This window comes from Corythoichthys intestinalis, chromosome 7 (genome assembly GCF_030265065.1).
Source record: "Corythoichthys intestinalis isolate RoL2023-P3 chromosome 7, ASM3026506v1, whole genome shotgun sequence".
NCBI classification, from domain to species: Eukaryota; Metazoa; Chordata; class Actinopteri; order Syngnathiformes; family Syngnathidae; genus Corythoichthys; species Corythoichthys intestinalis.
In genome coordinates this window covers 45,588,446-45,609,987 of record NC_080401.1, presented here as the reverse complement: position 1 = coordinate 45,609,987, position 21,542 = coordinate 45,588,446, and the positions used below count along the sequence as shown (strand labels likewise).

The 21,542-nt window shown below is 37.6% G+C and overlaps 1 protein-coding gene across 1 annotated transcript in view; it reads right to left on the bottom strand.

The window, feature by feature from the left end:
• Positions 1–21,466, bottom strand: part of hdgfl2 (HDGF like 2) — a 39,092-nt gene extending 17,626 nt beyond the window's left edge. The window contains exons 1-4 of the mRNA XM_057841518.1: positions 21,449–21,466; positions 19,137–19,229; positions 15,370–15,446; positions 5,306–5,447 (exon numbers count right to left, since the gene is read on the bottom strand). Of these exons, the coding sequence (XP_057697501.1) occupies positions 5,306–5,447; positions 15,370–15,446; positions 19,137–19,229; positions 21,449–21,451 (315 nt within the window). The 5' untranslated portion in view covers positions 21,452–21,466. The remainder of the gene's footprint in view (positions 1–5,305; positions 5,448–15,369; positions 15,447–19,136; positions 19,230–21,448) is intronic.
• Between the last annotated feature and the right edge of the window lie 76 nt (positions 21,467–21,542).

Below are 21,542 nucleotides of genomic sequence, written 5' to 3'. Positions count from 1 at the left end.
AATGTTGTGAATCAACCGTTACAGTTGTTAAAAATGCACCCGTCATTCCATAATTTCCCTTCTGTCTACGTTTGACATGTCAAAGTTTTAAAACTGTTTCATCATTTAAGGATAGATTCAAGACAAGATTTTGCCGATTTAGGAGTATTTTAGCAAAAAAGTTAATTAGGTTCGCTACAACAGAGCCTTTTCGAGAAGTCTACTGCTTCAAGATGGCAACTGTTTACTACCACCGGCAAGTCTGTCATTTTGCATCTCTGTTCAATAATACATGTTCTAACACCGCCGTCGTCTGTCATATTTGCATCTAGTTCTACATATAAAGTACTGTGCCAAGGTTTTAGGCAGGACACCTGCCTAAAACTTTTGCCCAGTACTGTATATATATATTTTTTAATTATTAAATTTATTAGGATCATGGAAGCTTCCACTTGGGGAAAATATATACAGTACATACAGTATATCCTGTATATACATAATATAATAAAATAAAAATATACAGTACTGTGCAAAAGTTTTAGGCAGGTGTCCAGCCTAAAACTTTTGCACAGTACTGTATATGATATCTACTGTAGCCGTATGTTTGTAGCAACTAGCAACTGGGCGTTGTTTGTAGCCGCTGTCGGCCCGAGTCAGGTATAATTTTTTTAATTAATTATTTTTTATCTAGCGGCATGAGTTGAACATGATAATTACTCTCGGTCTGTTCCTCATTGCGTCCCAAAGACCACGCTGACTGCGTTTTACTTCCGCTTTACCTGGTATACAGTAATGCAGTAATCGGAATTTGGATGTTTGTGAATCGTTCTCGAATCTTCCATGGCCGAATCACGAATAGACCCTACTCACATGACGTCACAACCACGCCTCCGCGCCATGTTGTCCGTCTACTTGTCGTGTTGACGCATTACCGCTACGTAAATTCCTCCTATTATGGCGTGTTTTTCTGCTCGTTAATGTTAATAATCAAAATGGTGAAGGCGTGTGTGGCGGTTGGTTGCAATAACAGAAGATAGACGGAGAGACTTGAAGTTCTACCGTATTCCGAGAGACCCGGAGAGGAGAGAGAGATGGGCTGCTGCAATTCGACGAGAAAACTGGGCTCCAAACGATTTCCACGGATTATGTAGTAGTCATTTTATATCTGGTAAGATGCATTTAATATATATTTAGAGGGTTTTGGGCTGACAACCACAATTAAGATCATTGCGAGGCTAATCGCCGACAACATACAGTTTCAAATTCAGGATGCTTATTTCTTCCACCATCATTACATTTTGAATAATATTTAGCTGGTACCAAGTGAAAGAAGCTGGCCTCGTCTACGGATCATCAGTTAAACAGGTGCGTCCAAACCTTTTGCAAAGGGGGCCAGATTTAGTGTGGTAAAAATGCGGGGGGCTACCTTGGCTGATTTACATAGAACAATATATTTAAACAAATGTTAGCAAGCCCTTCTGTGTGTCACATTTGCTTTATTATTTTTTTAAATTCATAATTTCAACAGTCTCGTCTTTGTGGCGTTCTCTTTCGACACTCGGGCTCTTGCGAAATACTGCTGCTGTGAAATGAAACTAGCTTCAAGTTGCTATGATTTCTCGCTGCGTATCTTCCCTGTAATGTACATGTCAGCGTGTCTTGTTCGGTAATATTATCGCGTTACATCGAACTCTTTGAAAACAGCGACTGTCTCTTTGCAAATGAGGCAGACACAGTTGTTGCGTGTTTTATTGAAGAAATAGTCCAATATCCACCTATCCTTGAAGCGTCGGCCATCGCAGTCAACTTTTTTTTTTTTTTTTGTGATTGTTGCCATTTTAGAAATCACACAGAGTAATGTTGCTTAGAGTGCTGTTCTTAATGTTTTTCAAAGTTTCGTGAGAATAGGCCGAGTTTCTGTGGAAAAGATAGTTGTAGATATCAGGGTAGCAGATGTCAGGCAGAGAGGGCGAAGACAGCGGGTCAAAAAATATCGATTTAGGCATCAAATATGGATCTGGCGAATGGATAGACTGAAGCTTTTCCACATAACGCCTTTTATGCAACACATCCAATGGGTTTCCAGCGTCTGAAAGCACTGGGGCTTCCATGAATTGCTCTATAAACTGAACGACTAATTGAAACCACTGAGAATGGGGCTAAACAGAGACGGACAATATGGCGGCCGGATACAGCGACACGTCATTCTGTGACGTAGGCGAGTAGGGTCTATAATCTAAGAATCGGAAATTTCGCACGCCTCTACTTATTACACATATTCATTTTGAATTTTCTTTTTACAAATTTGAAAAAAAGGTTTCATTAGGACCTTGTTTTTCAAATTTTGGGATTTTCTGATAATTGCTTCATATTGCTGGCATTAAAGGGTTAAACATATGCTGAACTCCGATAGCCCCTGGACATGTGCCAGTTACCGGTTTCAAGGTGTACCGTAGTATGTAAACGTCAGTTACGTCATTCCGTCTCTACGGTATTAGCCATTTTTTATGTCCCAAAAATGCACTGAGAAATCTCTCGCTTACAGCTGCAAGGCTCAACCCTCCCTCACCGGTTGTTGCTCAGTGTCAGTGAGTCAGCTGTGCTACACGATGGCTGGAGGAGGTGAAACTCCTGAACTTTTTCCTCCCGTCGAAGAAAACGAAATCGCTGGTATGGGAATACTTCAGCTACAGAAAAGTTACAGACAGCTGCGGCTTAGAAGAGGGCCAACCGACATGTAAAATATGTTTGCAGAGGGTGGCTGCCGAGGAGGCAATACCTCCAATATGATTTTGCATTTATACAAAATCAAAGGTAAGTAAACACTCATGACCGTTTCCCACCAGCTATGAGAGTTAACTACAGTGTGTTCAGTGTGTGTAGCAGTGGTAAAATGTGTTTTCTCTCTCTCTGGCAACTGTCTGTGTTGAGAGAGTGTGTGTATAATGTAAACATGATACGAGTCATACACAATTATTTTTATGGAAAATAATTCAATTATTTTTGTTCTGATGGTAACAATGTCGAGCTGAGGCTGTTGGTTTACGCTCACCTAAAGGACTGCATTTATCTTAATTTTATTTGGAATATTTCAGTTTTTTTTTTTTTTAACATACTTTATACACATTTTTTAAAAAATGTTTTGCAAAATAAAAACCCTGTTCAATGGGAAAAAAGTTTTTTTTTTTTTTTTTAACCCAGATATCTCTAACACATTTTACAGCTCTAATTGCAATACCGTGATACCATGAAATCGTGATATTTTTGCTTAAGGTTTTCATACCGTCAGAATCTCATACCGGCACATGCCTAGTAGCCCCTTTGTCTGAAAACAATTTCCCGGGTCGACTGACACAGAGATGATACGGACACTAACAGGATCGCATCCTAGCAAAATTCAACGGGACGCGGCATGCATGAAAGCAGCCGGTAAATTCCCCAGTCACAGTGCGAAGGTTGATGACATAAATATCATTACGGCCCGATGGTCATTTCCTCTTTCGTCGAAGTAAGACGACAAGCAGTAAACAAATTAGGGCTGCAGCTATTAGGGGTGTAACGGCACACAAAAATCTCGGTTCGGTACGTACCTCGGTTTTGAGGTCACTGTTCGGTTCATTTTCAGTACAGCAAGAAAACAAAATGCAAAATATAAATGTGCTAGTTGTTTATTACACACCTTTGTGCTTTCAACAATAGGGACATTAGCCTATACAAAGCTAGAATTCTACTAAAAAAGTAGCAGGTATTGAAAGATAATCCAACAACAATTTGCCTTTCAGACCCCGAGTATTGGTCAATTTTCTTTCTGAAAGAAAAGAAAAAAGAAGCCCTGTGCTAAAGAGAAAAGCAATCCCAATGACAAAGATTTTAACATGTATTCTACAAATGAAATGCCTCAAAGAATCATTTTTTTCCCTTATGAATGGTTTTCAAAAGCTTTATTAGTGGATTTTCTCAAGTAAATATAATCTACACCAAGAAACTGTAACCTGATCGACTCAAAGCCTCGAAAAGTAGGGTTACATTACGTCACAAACTCGTTCGGTATGCCTCCGTTCTGAACCAAGCACCACGTACCGAAACGGTTCAAATACACGTACCGTTACATCCTTAGCAGCTATCGATTATTTTAGTAGTCGATTAATCGATGAACTAGTTAGTTCAAATAATCGAGTAATCGGATAAGGAACATGAAAAATTTAAATACCAGAGCTGAGCCTCAAACAGTATAAAAAATTAATAATGATCTATGTACATTTAAAGAACAATTGGCTAACTTACATAGCAAAAGTCTGCTAGCTTAAATGCAAATTTTTACAATGCTCTTAAATGGTTCAGACACATATTCCCACAAAAAACGGCTAAATATACAGTGGGGAGAACAAGTATTTGATATGTATCAAACACTTGTTCTCCCCACTGTATGTATAAACTAAATCACGAATGCATAAAAAAAAAAAAACATTAGCTCAAACAAAAACTTGGCTTATGTTGGTCTTGACATGGAGCAGCTGGATTCAACCATGTGAAATGAGTCAGACTACAGGGCTGTGTATCCACCCAAATCAATGAAACGAAACTCAAACACTTTCAAAATAAACCATTACAACGGCAATTTAATTAAACGAATACTCGAAGCAGCAAAATTTAATTTGAATCCTTTTTTCTCATCGAATACTCGAGTTAATCGATTAATCGTTGCAGCACTAAAACAAATACCGCAATTATCAACATGGCAAACTGAAAACATCGCAAAATTAAACTGGAAACATCACGAAATTAAATTGCTACTGGATATTAGAGCAGAGGACGAGACAGTCCATAGTCCATCTTTGGAAATGTGTGGTTTATTTAGTTGTCAATGCAGACCAAATATGACGTAATGTCCGGGTTATAAAATCCCGTCCCTCACCCTCCACGCAGAGAATGCCGAGTCGCCAACACGCCCCCTACCAAACACACACACATATATAGACACAAAGTTTGGGGAGGTTTTGGCAAACGTATCAGGAATGCATTTCCCTTTCAATTGTTTACCTTTAGTCAGTTTTTGTTTTAGCAATAGAATTTATTCTAGTCAGCAGGGAAATTAGTCAAAATTCCCATCCCAACATAAAACACTGGATGCCAAGTTTGAAATTATAATGTGTTTAGAAATCGAGGTTTAGTATATTGTATTTTGAATGAATGAATGAATAAAAGAATAGACTATTGTTTGTTTCTGCTGTTTGCATTAGGGTTTGGTCCCTGTATAGTTACCATCTAGAGGTGTGTGTATGTGTGTGCGTGTGTGTGTGTGTGTGTGGGGTGGGGGGGGGGTTACCAATGGTGGAGCACTGTAGGAGGCATGTGGATTGTTCTGGATCTCCCATAAGCCTTCATTGAAGCCTTTCCTTTTGTTGGGCTTTCCATAGCGATCGTTGTACTTTTCATAGGCAAAAAGGTCCTTGGCAGCCAAAAATGCACTACACAACATGTGAAAAAAATAATTAAAAAAAAACATTACATACAAAACCAATGAGCTTATCATTGTTTACTCTTGAGAATTAATCAATTTATAAGAAAACAATCATATGCTTTATTGCACTAATCTGAGTTTTCCGACAAACCACTTATTTCATTAATCATCCAGTGCCAAATGTTTTCATAATAACCAAACCATACACCCTTTTGCCAGGCATTTTAAAACATTTTGATTGCATTAGTATTGTGTTCTTCCAAATAAACGATGGACCCTAATCTTTCACGTAGGTGAAAAAAAAAAAAGTTTGACTCCAATTCTATAAAAATCAACAATAAAACGTGTTGGTTTCGTCAAAAATAAAGCTATTTCTCCCAGAAACATGGTAAATTGCTGTCATGTACTGACAGTTGTGCTGGACTAAAACCATGCTTGCTGATTAGAGTTGTCTGATTTTATCGGGTAGCCGATAACATCAGCCGATAAAAGCATTATGTAATGATATCAGATAGGGGTGTCCCGATCGCATATTTTTGCACAAGAGTCCGAGTCACCTGATTTTGAGAATCTCCCGATACCGAGCCCCCGATCCAATACCGGAAAAAGAAGTTTTTTCTTCTTCCCCCAAACATGTTACAGTACAGTACTTTTTACAATACTTCCTCCTTTCCTGTGAGTGTTGCAGAGTATAAAACATATATTTTTGTATCTTTGGCAATGCCATTGTACTTCTGGATTATTTTGTCACTTTTTAGCCAATTTAGATATACAGTACCCTCCATAATTATTGGATTCATGATAATTCTGTGTTTTTTAGCTTCTAATATTTTTTTTTCTAAATATTATGGGACCTTAATGGAAAAAAAGAGAAAAATCCAACCTTCAATACAAGAGCATTTATTCAGTGGGGGAAAAAATCCCACATAAAGAAATAATCATTTGACATCAAATAATGTGTGTCACAATTATTAGCACCCCTGGGGTTAATACTTTGTACAAAACCGTTTTGCCAACAAAACAGCACTTAATCTCCTATAATGTTTCACAAGATGAAAAAAGACAGGAAGCGGGATCTTCAGCCATTCCCCAGGTGCAGGCTGTGCAAAGAGGTCCCTGAGACAGTCCAGCACATCACAGCAGGGTGTAAGATGCAAGCAGGGAAGGCATACATGGAACGACATAACCAGGTAGCAGGCATAGTGTACAGGAACATCTGTGCCGAGTACGGACTGGAGACCCAAGAGTCAAGGTGGGCGACACCTCCGAAGGTGGTCGAGAACAACCGAGCCAAGATCCTGTGGGACTTCCAGATCCAGACAGACAAAGTGGTAATGGCCAACCAGCCTGACATAGTGGTGGTGGATAAACATCAGAAGACAGCAGTAGTGATAGATGTAGCAATCCCGAGCAATGGCAACATCAGGAAAAAAGAACATGAAAAGCTGGAGAAATATCAAGGCTTGAAGGAAGAGTTGGAGAAAATGTGGGGAGTGAAGGCAAGAGTGGTGCCAGTAGTTATCAGACACCAGGGGCAGTAACCCCCAAGCTGGGTGCATGGATCCAACAGATACCAGGATAGGGCTGGGCGATATGGCCTTAAACATGTATCACGGTAAATTGAGCAGATTTATCTCGATAACGATAAATGACGATAAATTCGCCCAAGCGTACTGTTATATAATTTGAAAATCTGAATCAATGCATGAAATACAGATTAACTGTTTCTTGATTTATTTACCAGCATTCAATTTCATATACTGTATTTAACAATTGTACATGCAGTCTAAACATTAAGTTTATAAAAATGTAATGTAAGCAATAAGAATTCAAGTATGAACATTTATAACAGCGTGTATGACTTGAACAATGTACATTATCAAAATCAATATGCCTGTGCAAACATGTCATTGTAACACAAATGACTTGCAGCTTGAACAGTACACTTCAAAAAGACAACTTGTTAATGGCTGCTGTGGCATAATTATTAAATACAAGTGTTTACATTATGGTTTCAGGGTCCCCCCCAGTGCATTTTTTAATAAATGCACGCACAAATGAAACCCCAAACAAACAGAGAGAGACACACACACACATTAAAGCTATATTGATCTTCTTCAAATGAAACGCTTAAGATTTTATGATAGCAATAATGACACAGAAATAAGCACATACAGAAAAATAGCTGGGGCCATTTCTCGGTCATTATAAGTTTCGCCGTTGGATTGTACTTTAAGCTGAATGCTTTACCATCACAAAAGCTATCAGAGGAATCACACACAGACAGATACAAAATAATGCCACATAGTAATTGCTAGATGCAGTCCGTGCCCAATCCACTCATTAAGTTCAGCCGTTTCGACAAGTTAGAGCCGCTATCCGACTACATCACGTTCATTTGTAGCGTTAGCCGCTAGCTAGCGTTAGCCTGGCTACCAGTAGAAAGCACTGAAAGCACCATCTCCGGAAATTGTGAGAACAGCAGGGAGGACAGCGGGTGAAAGCCCGTCTGGATGCCACCAAGAGTCTACTAAATGTCGGTTAAAAGTTTGGTGAACCTCCCTTAAGCCACACTCCATCACGTTTTGCTTGTAGCGTTAGCTGCTAGCGTTAGCTTACTGGGCTTTTGTTTGATTGGCTCCTTGATGATCACGTGACTCCCTACGTAAGCCCATTGACGCTTTCTTAAAGGGGAATGAACATAGACGGACAACACAGAATCAAAGCGGGATGAAAAGACTATATTTTCTTGTTTTATTAATTTACCGAATTTACCGACATGGTCAAAATTACGTCGGTCATCGTTAAGAATTTCGGTGACGGTAAATTTTCGGTTTACCGCCCTGCTCTATACCAGGAACAACGTCCGACGTCTCCATTCAGAAGAGCGCAATCCTAGGGACAGCTAAGATCCAGCACAGGACCCTCAAGCTCCCAGGCCTCTGGTAGAGGACCCGAGCTTGAAAGGAGAGAGCATACCGCCCGGGTGGGCGAGACGACGATTTATATATATATATATATATATATATATATATATATATATATATATATATATATTATATATATATTAGGGCTGTCAAAATTATTAAAAATTATCGCGTTAACGCGCGGTAATTAATTTTTTTAATTAATCACGTTAAAATATTTGACGCAATTAACGCACATGTCCCGCTCAGAAAGTATTCTGCCTTTTGGTAAGTTTTACAGCAAGGCTTTTTGTGCTGTCCAACAGCGAACTCTTGTGGTCGCTTTGCGACATGGTTTATTGTTTTCTTGCCAGTTCATTATGGCTGAAGGACATCTCGGGCTGATAATGTTGTGCTTATATGATCCTTGGACAAGATTTGTCCGTAAGCATGGTTGTTGTAAAGAATGTACATATTATGTTAGTAAGCGAAATGTTATATTTTTTGTTATGAGACGCTTTTTGTTTATGTTTAGTGAACCTGTATAGCGTGCTAAGCTAACGTTGTTGCTAATGCAATGCTTGTGTACTTTTATTTTGTAGTTTTACGTCGGTCTAAAGAGGACAATGGTTTGAGGCCATTTTATTAATAAATCAGATGAAAAAGGAAGAAGTCTAATTATTAAGGCGTCGTTCACTAGCTGTCTAGCTTTGGAAAAATTAGACGCTTCGGAGTGTGGACAGCATAGACAGATTTAAATGACAGAGTGAAATGCCCACTAGAGTCCTTATGTACCGTATGTTGAATTTATATGTCCATCTTGTGTCTTATCTTTCCATTCCAGCAATTTATTTTACAGAATATATATATAATTTACAGAAAAATATGGCATATTTTATAGATGGTTTGAATTGCGATTAATTGCGATTAATTACGATTAATTTTTAAGCTGTAATTAACTCGATTAAAAATTTTAATCGTTCGACAGCCCTAATATATATATATATATATATATATATATATATATATATATATATATATATATATAGGGTTATATTTTGCCAAGGCTTCACAGTTACCGGTACTTTTTGCATTGGTTGCACCAAACTTTTTTCTTAAGGGGCACAAAATGTAGGCACATCCACATTTTTCATTGCATCACCTTTAACGCCATACTTTAATCACGCTCCATATGAGTGAGTCCCCTTAAATTTACTCACGCTGACGAGAACAGCCTCTTGACAATGAAGATTCACTAAACGATGATTAACACATTTGTGCCTTTGATCGTAGAGCAACCGAGCTTTCACTCCCCATCAGAGGTTGCGCTAGACTTTTTCGTTGTCTGTCATTTTGACTGACAGGGTCATAAAAATCCGGTCATAATCTATTTTTACCCGTCACTTAAATTTTTAAAATGATAATAATGACATATTCAATAGCAGTGTTGGTCAAAAGTGGTGCGTTACTTACTCAACTCTGAATAAATTGAAGAAACTACCAGCCATGTTGTGTCTACTCTCTGTTCTGTTGATTTGTCATCCAAGACTCGGGGTGCGTTCAGGTTTGAGAATAGCGCACGTACTTCTGACTCAAAGCTGTTTGTCGTGTTTAAAACACGAAAAAATTGGATTCGTGCATTAAGACCTGTAGAATGAACGTAGCCTTAGACAATGCTCTCCAAAGCTTCCTAACGTTTCAGTGTTTGCTACACCTGAATGCTAGTTCGGACATTTTTCCGAGTAAGGCCAGCGACGTCATGCATCAAGAGAGACAATAGCTTATTAATATGCTCACTCGCCATCCTGTGGTCTGGGGTGAGAATTGCAACCTGTCAAAATGACGGATGGACTTCAGTTTTTTCCGTCACCGTTTTAAAAAATCGGTCAACGATGGAAAATATTCGGTTAACGCGACCCCTGCTCCCCAGATCAAAGCTACAAACCTGTCAATCATCGTTAACTTTCAGACAGCTGCACTGGTGACCAAGGAAAGCAGGAGAAGGGAGTGTGAGAGGCTGCATGAGCATATTTTTAAATAAAAAAAACACTGTCCTTTTCACCCCATTCCTCCGGTCCTTTGAAAAATGTTGTGATCAGCCTGATTTTTGATCACGTGATCGGTTCGAGACATCCCAAATATCAGATAATATTGACATCGGTTTTGGGTCAATATGCATGTTGCCTTCAAAGTGAATGTAGAAGCCTTCTGCCTTCGTAAAAGAGCTGGTCACAGCTTAGCACGCAGTTATGCTTATAGATCATTAGATGATTCATGGTGCAGTAATTAACCCTCATGCTACACTGTCTACATTTTTTGTAAATTTTCGAATTTCTCACCTTTAAATCAAAGAAAAAGCATATAAAAAAAAAACACCAGAGAGCTGCCATTTCCAGGGGGTGTCTAAAATGTCCTGAATTTCAAAATGCCACCTGCTGAGCTTTCTAAGGCATTGCAGCAATGAGATTTTACTTTTGATACTGAAACATAGCATTTTTACATTTTTTGTAGCATAGACACCCATTATAATTCCAATTTTTGAATGCATTGTAAACCTAATGTGCAAAAATGCATTTCCCGCGATTACCACATCAATTGCTTTATTTACGCTTGTTCAGACGTATGCATGCCAAATTTTTGGGTTGAGAGCATTTACATCCCTTCACCGTTAGGTAACGCCAGAGGCTCGCAAATGATTTTGCCTTTTTGCAGCCAGCTCCAAAATTTTGCATCTGTGTTCAACAATTCCGGTCGGGACTTTAGTAGGTCTTGGTGGGGACCTCCAGAAATGACTGGCCGAGTTCTTTTTCAAAAAATAAAGTGTTTGTTTGAATTTTATACGTCTACGCAATACGCATGCGTGTGAGCGTCTTTAGTTCAAACGGATGTTCTGCATAGAGATTGGCTCAGATTTCGAAAGTTATGTTTTGAGTTGCGTTTTTGAATCTCAACTATGATTGGTCCGCCTCGTGTTTGAATTTTTTAGCCCGCGATTGGTCAAGCTCCGATTGATAGAAAGAGGAGGTCCTCCTCTTATTACGCGGCGTCATCCTAGGGAGCGTCAGGATGACGGGAGTCATAATAGTCGGGTCGGATCCATCGGGCAGCGCCGATCATACTTATGGAACTCGGAAAACAAAAAAGCGATATGGCATCCAACCAACGAAGTGGCTGGACATTACGTCCTTGCGCGAATCCCCACGTTGTATGCAGTATGATGCTAGATGAGCAGTCGGGAGACGGCGTTTGCGTTATTTGTAAACCAGGAGATCGTCGCGAAAATAGTCGCATTGACCAACATCCAAGGGCTCCGATCGCTCAAGAACTGGTCTCCCCTCACGCCTCAAGAGCTGCGGGCGTATATCGCGCTGCTTATCCTAGCTGGAATGTACCGCTCCAGGCATGAAGCGACGAGCAGCTTGTGGTGCGTCAAGACCGGGCGTTCGACGTTCCCCGACGCAATGGCTCATCGGGGGTTCATGGAGATCAACCGAATGCTCCGGTTCGATGATAAGCTGCTTAGACCACAGCGGTACTATGCAAGCAAACTGTCGCCGATTTAAGATTTGTGGATCAGCTGGATTTTCCGGCTGCATGAAATGTATAACGTGGGACGTAACGCGTCCGTGGACGAACACCTAATTGCCTTTAGAGGACGCTGCTGCTTCAAACAATATATGCCGTCAAAGCCCGCAAAGTATGGCATGAAGATTTGGGCCCTTTGTGACGCTCGAACCTCCTACGCATCAAAGCTGGAGGTCTACACCGGCAATCCTCCAGGGGACACGCGTCAACACAACGTGGGATTGCTTGTGGTGCTGGGACTCACTGACTGATTGCTTTATATAAATTCTGTTATAAATTCTTCATAGCTGTTGTGACTTTCCTTTTCAAGGTTATAGTGTATGGATAGCTCTGACTCCAGTGAACATTTTGAGTGGTTGAAAGTAAAAAAAATATTCATAAAGGACTTCGTTATCACACCTCAAAACATTTACAATTATTGTAAAAATTGCATGTTTACACAAAAATGGCCATCGCAAAAAATAGGCATGCATAAAAAATATATATATATTATTATAACTCATTGAACTTTTCAAGGCTCTAATTGTGTGATATGAAATGTTCCAATTCATGTTTTATATATATATATATATATATATATATATATATATATATATATATATATATATATATATATATATGTATGTATATATGTATGTATGCAGCATAGTTTGTTTTGGTTATAGCACAGTACTGCTTTTATTGTCCATAGAGGGCAAAACATACAAATAAAAAAATAAAAACTATATATGTATGGATAGCTCTGAGGCCACAGAATCATTTTGTGTGGTTGAATGTAAAAAAATATTCAGAAATCACTTAGTTATCGCACCTCAAAACATTTACAATTATTGTAAACAACTATGTTTAGGGGTATTATACACAAAAACGGCCATTGCCAAAAATGGGCATGGCTAAAAAAAATTCTGATATTATAACTCTTTGACCTTTTCAAGGCTCTAATAGTGTGATATGAAATTTTCCAATTCAGTTTTGTTTTATACATATATATCCAACATAGTTAGTTTAGGTCGTAGCACAGTACTCCTTTAATTGTCAATAGAGGGCAAAAAATACAAATAAAAAAATAAAAACTATATATGTATGGATAGCTCTGAAGTCACTGAATCATTTTGAGGGGTTGAATGTAAAAAAATATTCAGAAATGACTTAGTTATCGCACCTCAAAACATTTACAATTATTGTAAACAATTGTATGTTTAGGGGTATTATACACAAAAACGGCCATTGCCAAAAATGGGCATGGATAAAAAAAATTCTGTTATTATAACTCTTTGACCTTTTCAAGGCTCTAATAGTGTGATATGAAATTTTCCAATTCAGTTTTGTTTTATACATATATATCCAACATAGTTAGTTTTGGTCGTAGCACAGTACTCCTTTAATTGTCAATAGAGGGCAAAAAATACAAATAAAAAAATAAAAACTATATATGTATGGATAGCTCTGAAGCCACTGAATCATTTTGAGGGGTTGAATGTAAAAAAATATTCAGAAATGACTTAGTTATTGCACCTCAAAACATTTACAATTATTGTAAACAATTGTATGTTTAGGGGTATTATACACAAAAACGGCCATTGCCAAATATGGGCATGGGTAAAAAAAAATCTGTTGTTATAACTCACTGACCTTTTCAAGGCTCTAATTGTGTGATATGAAATTTTCCAATTCAATTTTGTTTTGTACATATATATCCAACATTGTTAGTTTTGGTCGTAGCGCAGTGCTGCATTTATTGTCAATAGAGGGCAAAAAAAGTACAAATTAAAAATAAAAACTATATGTGAATAGATAGCTCTGATGCCACTGAACATTTTGAGTGGTTGAAAGTAAAAAAATATTCAGAAATGACTTAGTTATCACACTTAAAATACGTCTACATTTTTTGTAAAAATTGTATGATGCGTTATATATTTTTTATGATCACACAAGGGTTAAATGAACAATAAATGATTGAAAAATAATGAGTTATTATCTTCAACAGTGGTGCAATAAAGGCACTTGTTCGATAACTTTAGTTGCAGTTCTCTTATTTTTCACAGAATGTTTATTTTTGAAAACCTTGAAGTCGTTACATTCATCATTTTTAAAGCATCCAGTGGGGAATCACAATAAAATAGCCATAATATGTCAAGTCCACGACCGCATATATCGGTATATTGGAGTTGGACAAGTATTGTAGTCTGAAAAAAGAAACTATTGAAAAAAAAATTGAAACTGATTGTTTGAGTTTTATTCTTGAATCTTTCAAAAAGCGTAAAAAACGTTTTGATTTTTTCATTTACAAAGTTGATATTCACAGGTTCAAAGATTTTTTTTCACTTTCAGATCTTATTTTTTCTGTTTCAATTTTTTTTACCACCTACAGATCTTATTTTCTCAGTTTCATTTTTTTTTTTCACCCATTAAATCTTTTTTTCACTTTCAAATCTTCTTTTTCGCTTTCAGATGTTTTTTTTTTCCCCCAGTCTCAAAACAACTTTTGGCCGTGTTTAACAAATGGCACCACTTTGGGTCCATTTTGCACTAATATCTCAAAAATGATAGCAGCACTTACGAAAAACATCATTTACCATTACCACAAACTAGCAAAAAAAGATGCTACGCTGCGTTCGCGTTTTTTATTGGATTTGAGACACATTTCTTTATGTAAAAGTCAACAACCTGGCATATTTTCCAATTTTTATTCATCAAAACTGACGAAGAGTCATTTAGAGTTACAAAAGACAAAGCACCACCCCCCTTAGCATTACTTTAACTACAGGTACCAAGTAAATATAGTGGAGAGTGGAGTGACAGTTCATCAAAGTACCCACGTTTCCTGAAGGCAGCATCATTTGGGGTTGCTTTGATAGGCTGTCTCACAAGTCAACACGCCTCTTGTCGAGCCCCCCCCCCGCGTTAGAACACGGCCAAAAATTTTGAAACTGAAAAAAGAAAAGATCTGAAAGTGAAAAAAAGATTTGAATGTGAAACAAAAAATTGAAACTGAAAAAATAAGATCTGAAAGTGAAAAACAAATCATTGGACCTGAAAATATCAACTTTGTTACTTGAAAAAAAATCAAAACATTCAGTTTCAATTTTTTTTTTTTTTTCAATCGTGCTTTTTTTTTTTCAGATTACAATACTTTTGGCCTTGATTTAACACCATAGATATCGGATAAAAAGTTATTATCGGACAACTCTATTGACAAGTATACTTTTCACTGGAAGAGAACGTCGCGATCACCTCAAAATTTACATAAGTTTTCAAATTTGACAGTATTGACACCGATCTGTGGTGTTATAAAAATGGCTATGTCCAAACGTTGTCATTATACTGTTGTGGCCTTATTTTTGTGTCAGTGATAAACATAGGCTTTCCACTTACATTCCCCGTGTTTCCAAAAACGCACTAATATACCAATATTGAAATTCAATTCAAAACACTTACGTTTCATGAGTCCCAAAGAAGAAGATTGGAATTTTATTAGGTGGCGGCTTCACTGCACCTTCTGCCACATCTTCAATCTAAAGAATATACCAAACACTGTTGAGTTAAACATCCTAATCTCGAACAGAGTCCTTGACAAAATTCTTGTCGCTTATCCATTTTGTGGAAACAATTGCTAATAACCTGACTTTTAATTATTCAATTGGTTTCAGAAATGGTTCATATGAAAGCTAAAACCCTCCCAAATGATGTTGAATGTACAAAAATATATTTCTTTCACTGAAAAAAGATTGATCATTTAATGAAAACATATAGGTCAAATTTTGGCAAGACAAAAGTTTTGTCGCCTACAGTAAGTAGTGTGAAAATTGAACAAAAAATGTACTTCAAATACAAAAATATGTTACATAACATAAGCGAATTAAGTAGTGGTGCTGTGAGATCCAAATTTAATATTTTGTATGACTTCCATGGGCTTCGGCAAGGATTCATACAATTTATTGATTAAGTCATCAGGAACATCAAAGAAAGCAGTCTTGCATGCCTCCCAGAGTTCATCAGCATTCTTAGGTTTCGTCTTCCATGCTTCCTCTTTCATCCTACCCCAGACATGCTCAATGATGTTCATGTCTGGTGACTGGGCTGGCCAGTCCTGGAGGATCTTGATCTTCTTTGCCTTGAGGAACTTTGAGGTAGAAATTGACCTATGCGATGGAGCACCATCCTGCGGCAGAATTTGTCCCTTTTTATGGTTAGGAATGTAAGAGGTTGATATTTCAGATTATTTATGTTGCCTTCCACCCTGCAGATCTCTCGCACACCCCCATACTGGATGTAACCCCAGACCTTGATTTTGCCACCACCAAACTTCACTGTTTTCTGAGTGAATCTCGGATCCATGCAGGCTCCAGTAGGTCTCCTGTAATATTTGCGGCGACTATGGTGTAATTCAATGGAAGATTCATCTGAAAAATCCACCTTTTGCCACTTTTCCGGCGTCCATCCTTTTGACAGGCTGTGGGCATTGGGAAATGCGACACCATTTTTTAATTGTTTGCACCCTGAGAGATAGTCTGAAATATCAACAAATCTTAGCTGCCTCTTACATTCCTAACCATGAAAAGGGACAAATTCTGCAGCAGGATGGTGCTCCATCGCATACTTCAATCTCTACCTCAAAGTTCCTCAAGGCAAAGAAGATCGAGATTGGTGCTGCAACGATTAATCGATTAACTCGAGTATTCGATTAGAAAAAAATATTCAAATGAAATTTTATTGATTCGAGTGTTCGTTTAGTTAAAGTGGCATTGTAATGGTTCATCTTGAAAGTGTTTGCATTTAGTTTTATTTATTGGGGTGGAGACACTGCCCTCTGGTCTGCCTCATTTCACATGGCTCCCTGTTAAGACCAACATAAGCTAAGTTTTTGTTTGAGCTAATGTTTTTTAGGGTTGTTCCGATCATGTTTTTTTGCTCCCGATCCGATCCCGATCGTTTTAGTTTGAGTATCTGCCGATCCCGATATTTCCCGATTCGATTGCTTTTTTGTGCTCCCGATTCAATTCCAATCATTCCTGATAATTTTTCCCGATCATATACATTTTGGCAAAGCATTAAGAAAAAAATGAATAAAACTCGGACGAATATATACATTCAACATACAGTACATAAGTACTGTATTCGTTTATTATGACAATAAATCCTCAAGATGGCATTTACATTATTAACATTCTTTCTGTGAGAGGGATCCAAGGAAAGAAAGACTTGTGACTTTGTATATTGTGACTAAATATTGCCATCTAGTGTATTTGTTGAGCTTTCAGTAAATGATACTGCAGCCATTCAACCCAAATGCATGATGGGAAGTGGAACCATGACTGTGCGTAGTGCTACCAATTGATATATCTTCTCTGCGTTGGGAATATATTTGGGAAGTGGAACCATGACTGTGCGTAGTGCTACCAATTGATATATCTTCTCTGCGTTGGGAAATAACGTAAGGTGTTAAGAAAAAGATCAATTGTTACCTTGCTTCCCCACATTGCTTCCCATGATATTTCTAATCGTAGGGCGGGGGATTGTAAGGCTTTACCCTATTAAAAAAAGGCTTCAAAGGCTGCCAAACTTCACTCTACCCATTTTAGGCTGCCTTTTATCTCTCTATATAGGTAAAACGGCGCTATTACAGATTGAGCGCGACAATGCGTGAGTGGGTCGTGCAACGCATGCATTAATTGCGTTAACTATTTCAACGTGATACATTTTTAAAAAAATTAATTACCTCTGTTATCGGGATAAATTTGATAACCCTACCTTAAGCCTAAACTAAAGACTCTGGATGAGTGTAACATATTATGTCTGTAACGTTAAATACAATTAGAAAACGATTTAATTAAAAAAAAATATATATATATATATATATATTTAAAAAAAGGCATGGCCGATATTTTATTACCAATTCCGATACTTTGAAAATGACGTGATCGGATCGATCGGGATGCCGATCGATCGGGACAGCTCTAGTTTTTTTATGCATTCATAATTTAGTTCATAGGCATATTTAGCCATTTTTGTGGGAACATGTGTCTGATACATTTGTTAAGAGCATTGTAAAAAAAAAAAAAAAAAAAAAAAAAAAAAACATTTTATAGCATTTAAATAGCAAAAGTCTGCTAGCTTAAGTTAGCCAATTGTTCTTTTGTTGTACATAGATCCTCTTTTCTTTTTTTTAAATAAAATTTGAGGGTAAGCTCCGGTATTTTAATTTTCCATGTTACTTATCCGATTACTCGATTATTCAAACTAACTAGTTCATCGATTAATCGACAACTAAAATAATGGATAGCTGCAGCCTTAATCAAGATCCTCCAGGACTGGCCAGCCCAGTCACCAGATATGAACATCATTGAGCATGTCTGGGGTAGGATGAAAAAGGAAGCATGGAAGACGAAATCCAAGAATGTTAATGAACTCTGGGAGGCATGAAAGACTGCTTTCTTTGATGTTCTTGATGACTTCATCAATAAGTTGTATGAATCCGTGCCAAACTGCATGGATGCAGTCCTTCAAGGCCATGGAAGTCATAAAAAAAATATTAAATTTGAATCTCACAGCACCACTACTTAATTCGCTTATGTTATGTAACATATTTTTGTATTTGAAGTACATTTTTTGTTCAGTTTTCACATTACTTTCTATAGGCGACAAAACGTTTGTCTTGCCAAAATTTGACCTTTATGTCTTCATTAAATGATCTTTATGAATCTTTTTTCAGTGAAACAAATATATTTTTGTACAATCGACATCATTTGGGAGGGTCTTAGCTTTCATATGAACCATTTCTGAAACCAATTGAATAATTAAAAGTCAGGTTATTAGCAATTGTTTCTACAAAGTGGATAAGCAACAAGTCTTTTGTCAGGGACTGTACATATCACTGACGAGATGATCGGTTAGTTGTCTACAACTAGCGTTGTGGTGATGTGATGTTGGTGCAAAAGTTACGTTGTTAGTGTAATATACGTCTCACGTCACTTCGAGGGGGAAAAAACCGATAGCTTCGCTCCTGATGTATGAAGACGAGGCCCATATTGTCGCATGCAAAGCAGTATTCTCGTCGTCGTGCATGCCCTAAAGGAAGCCAATTGCAAACGCAAAGCTAAATAATGGCGATATTGTATGTGTATGTGTCTCGGTGTCTTTAGGCTGCAAGGATGCCTTCGCTTCCACTTCTCCCCCGCCTCCTCCTGCCGCCGCTATTAGCTTACCCTGGCTGGCCAATGGGGGTAGCCCTTCATTTTAGCAAAGACCAGGTCCCCGGGTTGGAAGTTGTGCGGCATGGTCCCGCTCCCCTCGGCGGCCTGGCAAAAAAAAAAGTATGGCTAAAAGACACTCGGCCTTCGGTGTGTCTCTCTCGGTTCGCAGTGGCCACAGCAACACGAAAAGCTGAAAACGACGGCGTTAGCTAATGGAAGCTAATAGTGTACGAAGCTATGCGTTACCGCGAGAACATACAAGCAGAGGTAACTGCAATGACTTCCGCTCGGAGCTCTATTCACGCCTTCGGAATAAAAGACTTCCGGTTAAGAAAGTAAATGCACAAGAACAATGTATTTTAAGACTTTTAGTGCCTTTGAGTTTGAGGCGCATCCCTTTTAAAATTAATAATCCTGATGACGTACTTTGTTATTATTATTATTATTTTTTTTTTTTTTTACAATAGAATAATTAGTATGAATGAATTTATTAATTTTGTACTGTGAAAAAATACGTAAGAGCAGGGTTCGGCAACCCGTGGCTCTGGAGCCACATGAGGCTCTTTGGTGCTGCTGTAGTAGCTCCCTGGAGCCTTTTCAAAATTGTTTGAAAATAGAAAAAGATTAAATAGAACAGAACAGCTCTTTATTGTCATTATACAGTTGTACAATAAAATTGTGGAGCATCTCCCTTTTCTTTGCAGGACAAGTAACAATCTCAAAAGTGACTTCCAAGAAAAAAAGTATAAAATCTAAATAAATTAGGGCTGTCAAACGATTAAAATTTTTAATCGAGTTAATTACAGCTTAAAAATTAATCGTAAATAATCGCAATTCAAACCATCTATAAAATATGCCGTATTTTTCTGTAAATTATTGTTGGAATGGAAAGATAAGACACAAGACGGATATATACATTCAACATACGTAGGGCTGCAGCTATCGAGTATTTTAGTAGTCGATTAATCGATAAACCATTAGTTCGAATAATCGAGTAATCGGATAAGGAACATGAAAAATTAAATTACCTGAGCTGAGCCTCAAACGGTATAAAAAAATAAATAAATGAGGATCTATGTACAACAAAAGAACAATTGGCTAACTTACATTGCAAAAGTCCGCTAGTTTAAATGCTATAAAATGCTAACTTTTTTTTATAATGCTTTTAACAAATGGTTCAGACGCATATTCCCACAAAAATAGGCTAAATATACCTATAAACTAAATTACGAATGCATTAAAAAAAATTAGCTCAAACAAAATTTAGCTTATGTTGGTCTTAACAGGGAGCACCGGAATTCAGCCATGTGAATTGAGGCTGAATAGAAGGCAGTGTATCCACCCAAATCAATAAAACTAAATGCAAAAACTTTCAAAATAAACCATTACAACGTCACTTTAATTAAACGATTACTCGAAGCAGCAAAATTTAATTCGAATATTTTTTTCTAATCGAATACTCGAGTTAATCGATTAATCGTTGCAGCTCTAAACATACGGTACATAAGTACTGTATTTGTTTATTACAACAATAAATCAACAAGATGGCATTAACATTATGAACATTCTGTTAAAGCGATCCATGGATAGAAAGACTTGTAGTTCTTAAAAGATAAATGTTAGTACAAGTTATAGAAATTTTATATTAAGACCCCTCTTAATGTTTTCGTTTTAATAAAATTTGAAAAATTTTCTTTCTAAAAATAAACTAGCAGTTCGCCATTGTTGATGTAAATAATTACACAATGCTCATGGTGCTGAAACCCATAAAATCAGTTGCACCCAAGCGCCAGCAGAGGGCGACAAAACACCAAAAAACACAAGTAACAAGTGGACATTACGCTGTGCTGTCATTTTAATCTGTTTGAGCGGGGCATGTGCGTTAAATGCGTCAAATATCTTAACGCGATGAATTTAAAAAATTAATTACCGTCCCTTAACGCGATAATTTTGACAGCCCTAAAATAAATATAAAATATGTATGAGGTAGTCCTATGTTCAGGCATTGCAAATAATCTAAGTGAATGTAGTAGCCTTCTGCCTTCGCACAAGAGCTGGTCACACATGCCTTTATATACACATATTGTGATTACATATACACCCAAAAAAATGGCGGGTGACACTACTTCGCGGTTTTTCACTTTGAACGGTCGGTACTGGTGCCCATTATCAGTGATAATTGAGGGATGGCCGCATTAATTTTGTTCCTGTTGATGATTTTCTTTTGAAACCTTAAATAGGTTTCCTGTGACGTTTTTCTTTACATGATGTTTCGTTTCCGCGTAAAACCGGATATAGTATTTCTGCGTTATAAATAACTTCACCATCTGCTTCCAAGCTCAACCTGTGATTGGCCACTGAAGCCGGAAAAGGCACCACCACTGACTCCCCATTGGCTGTCGTCTTCTCTCGTTTGCT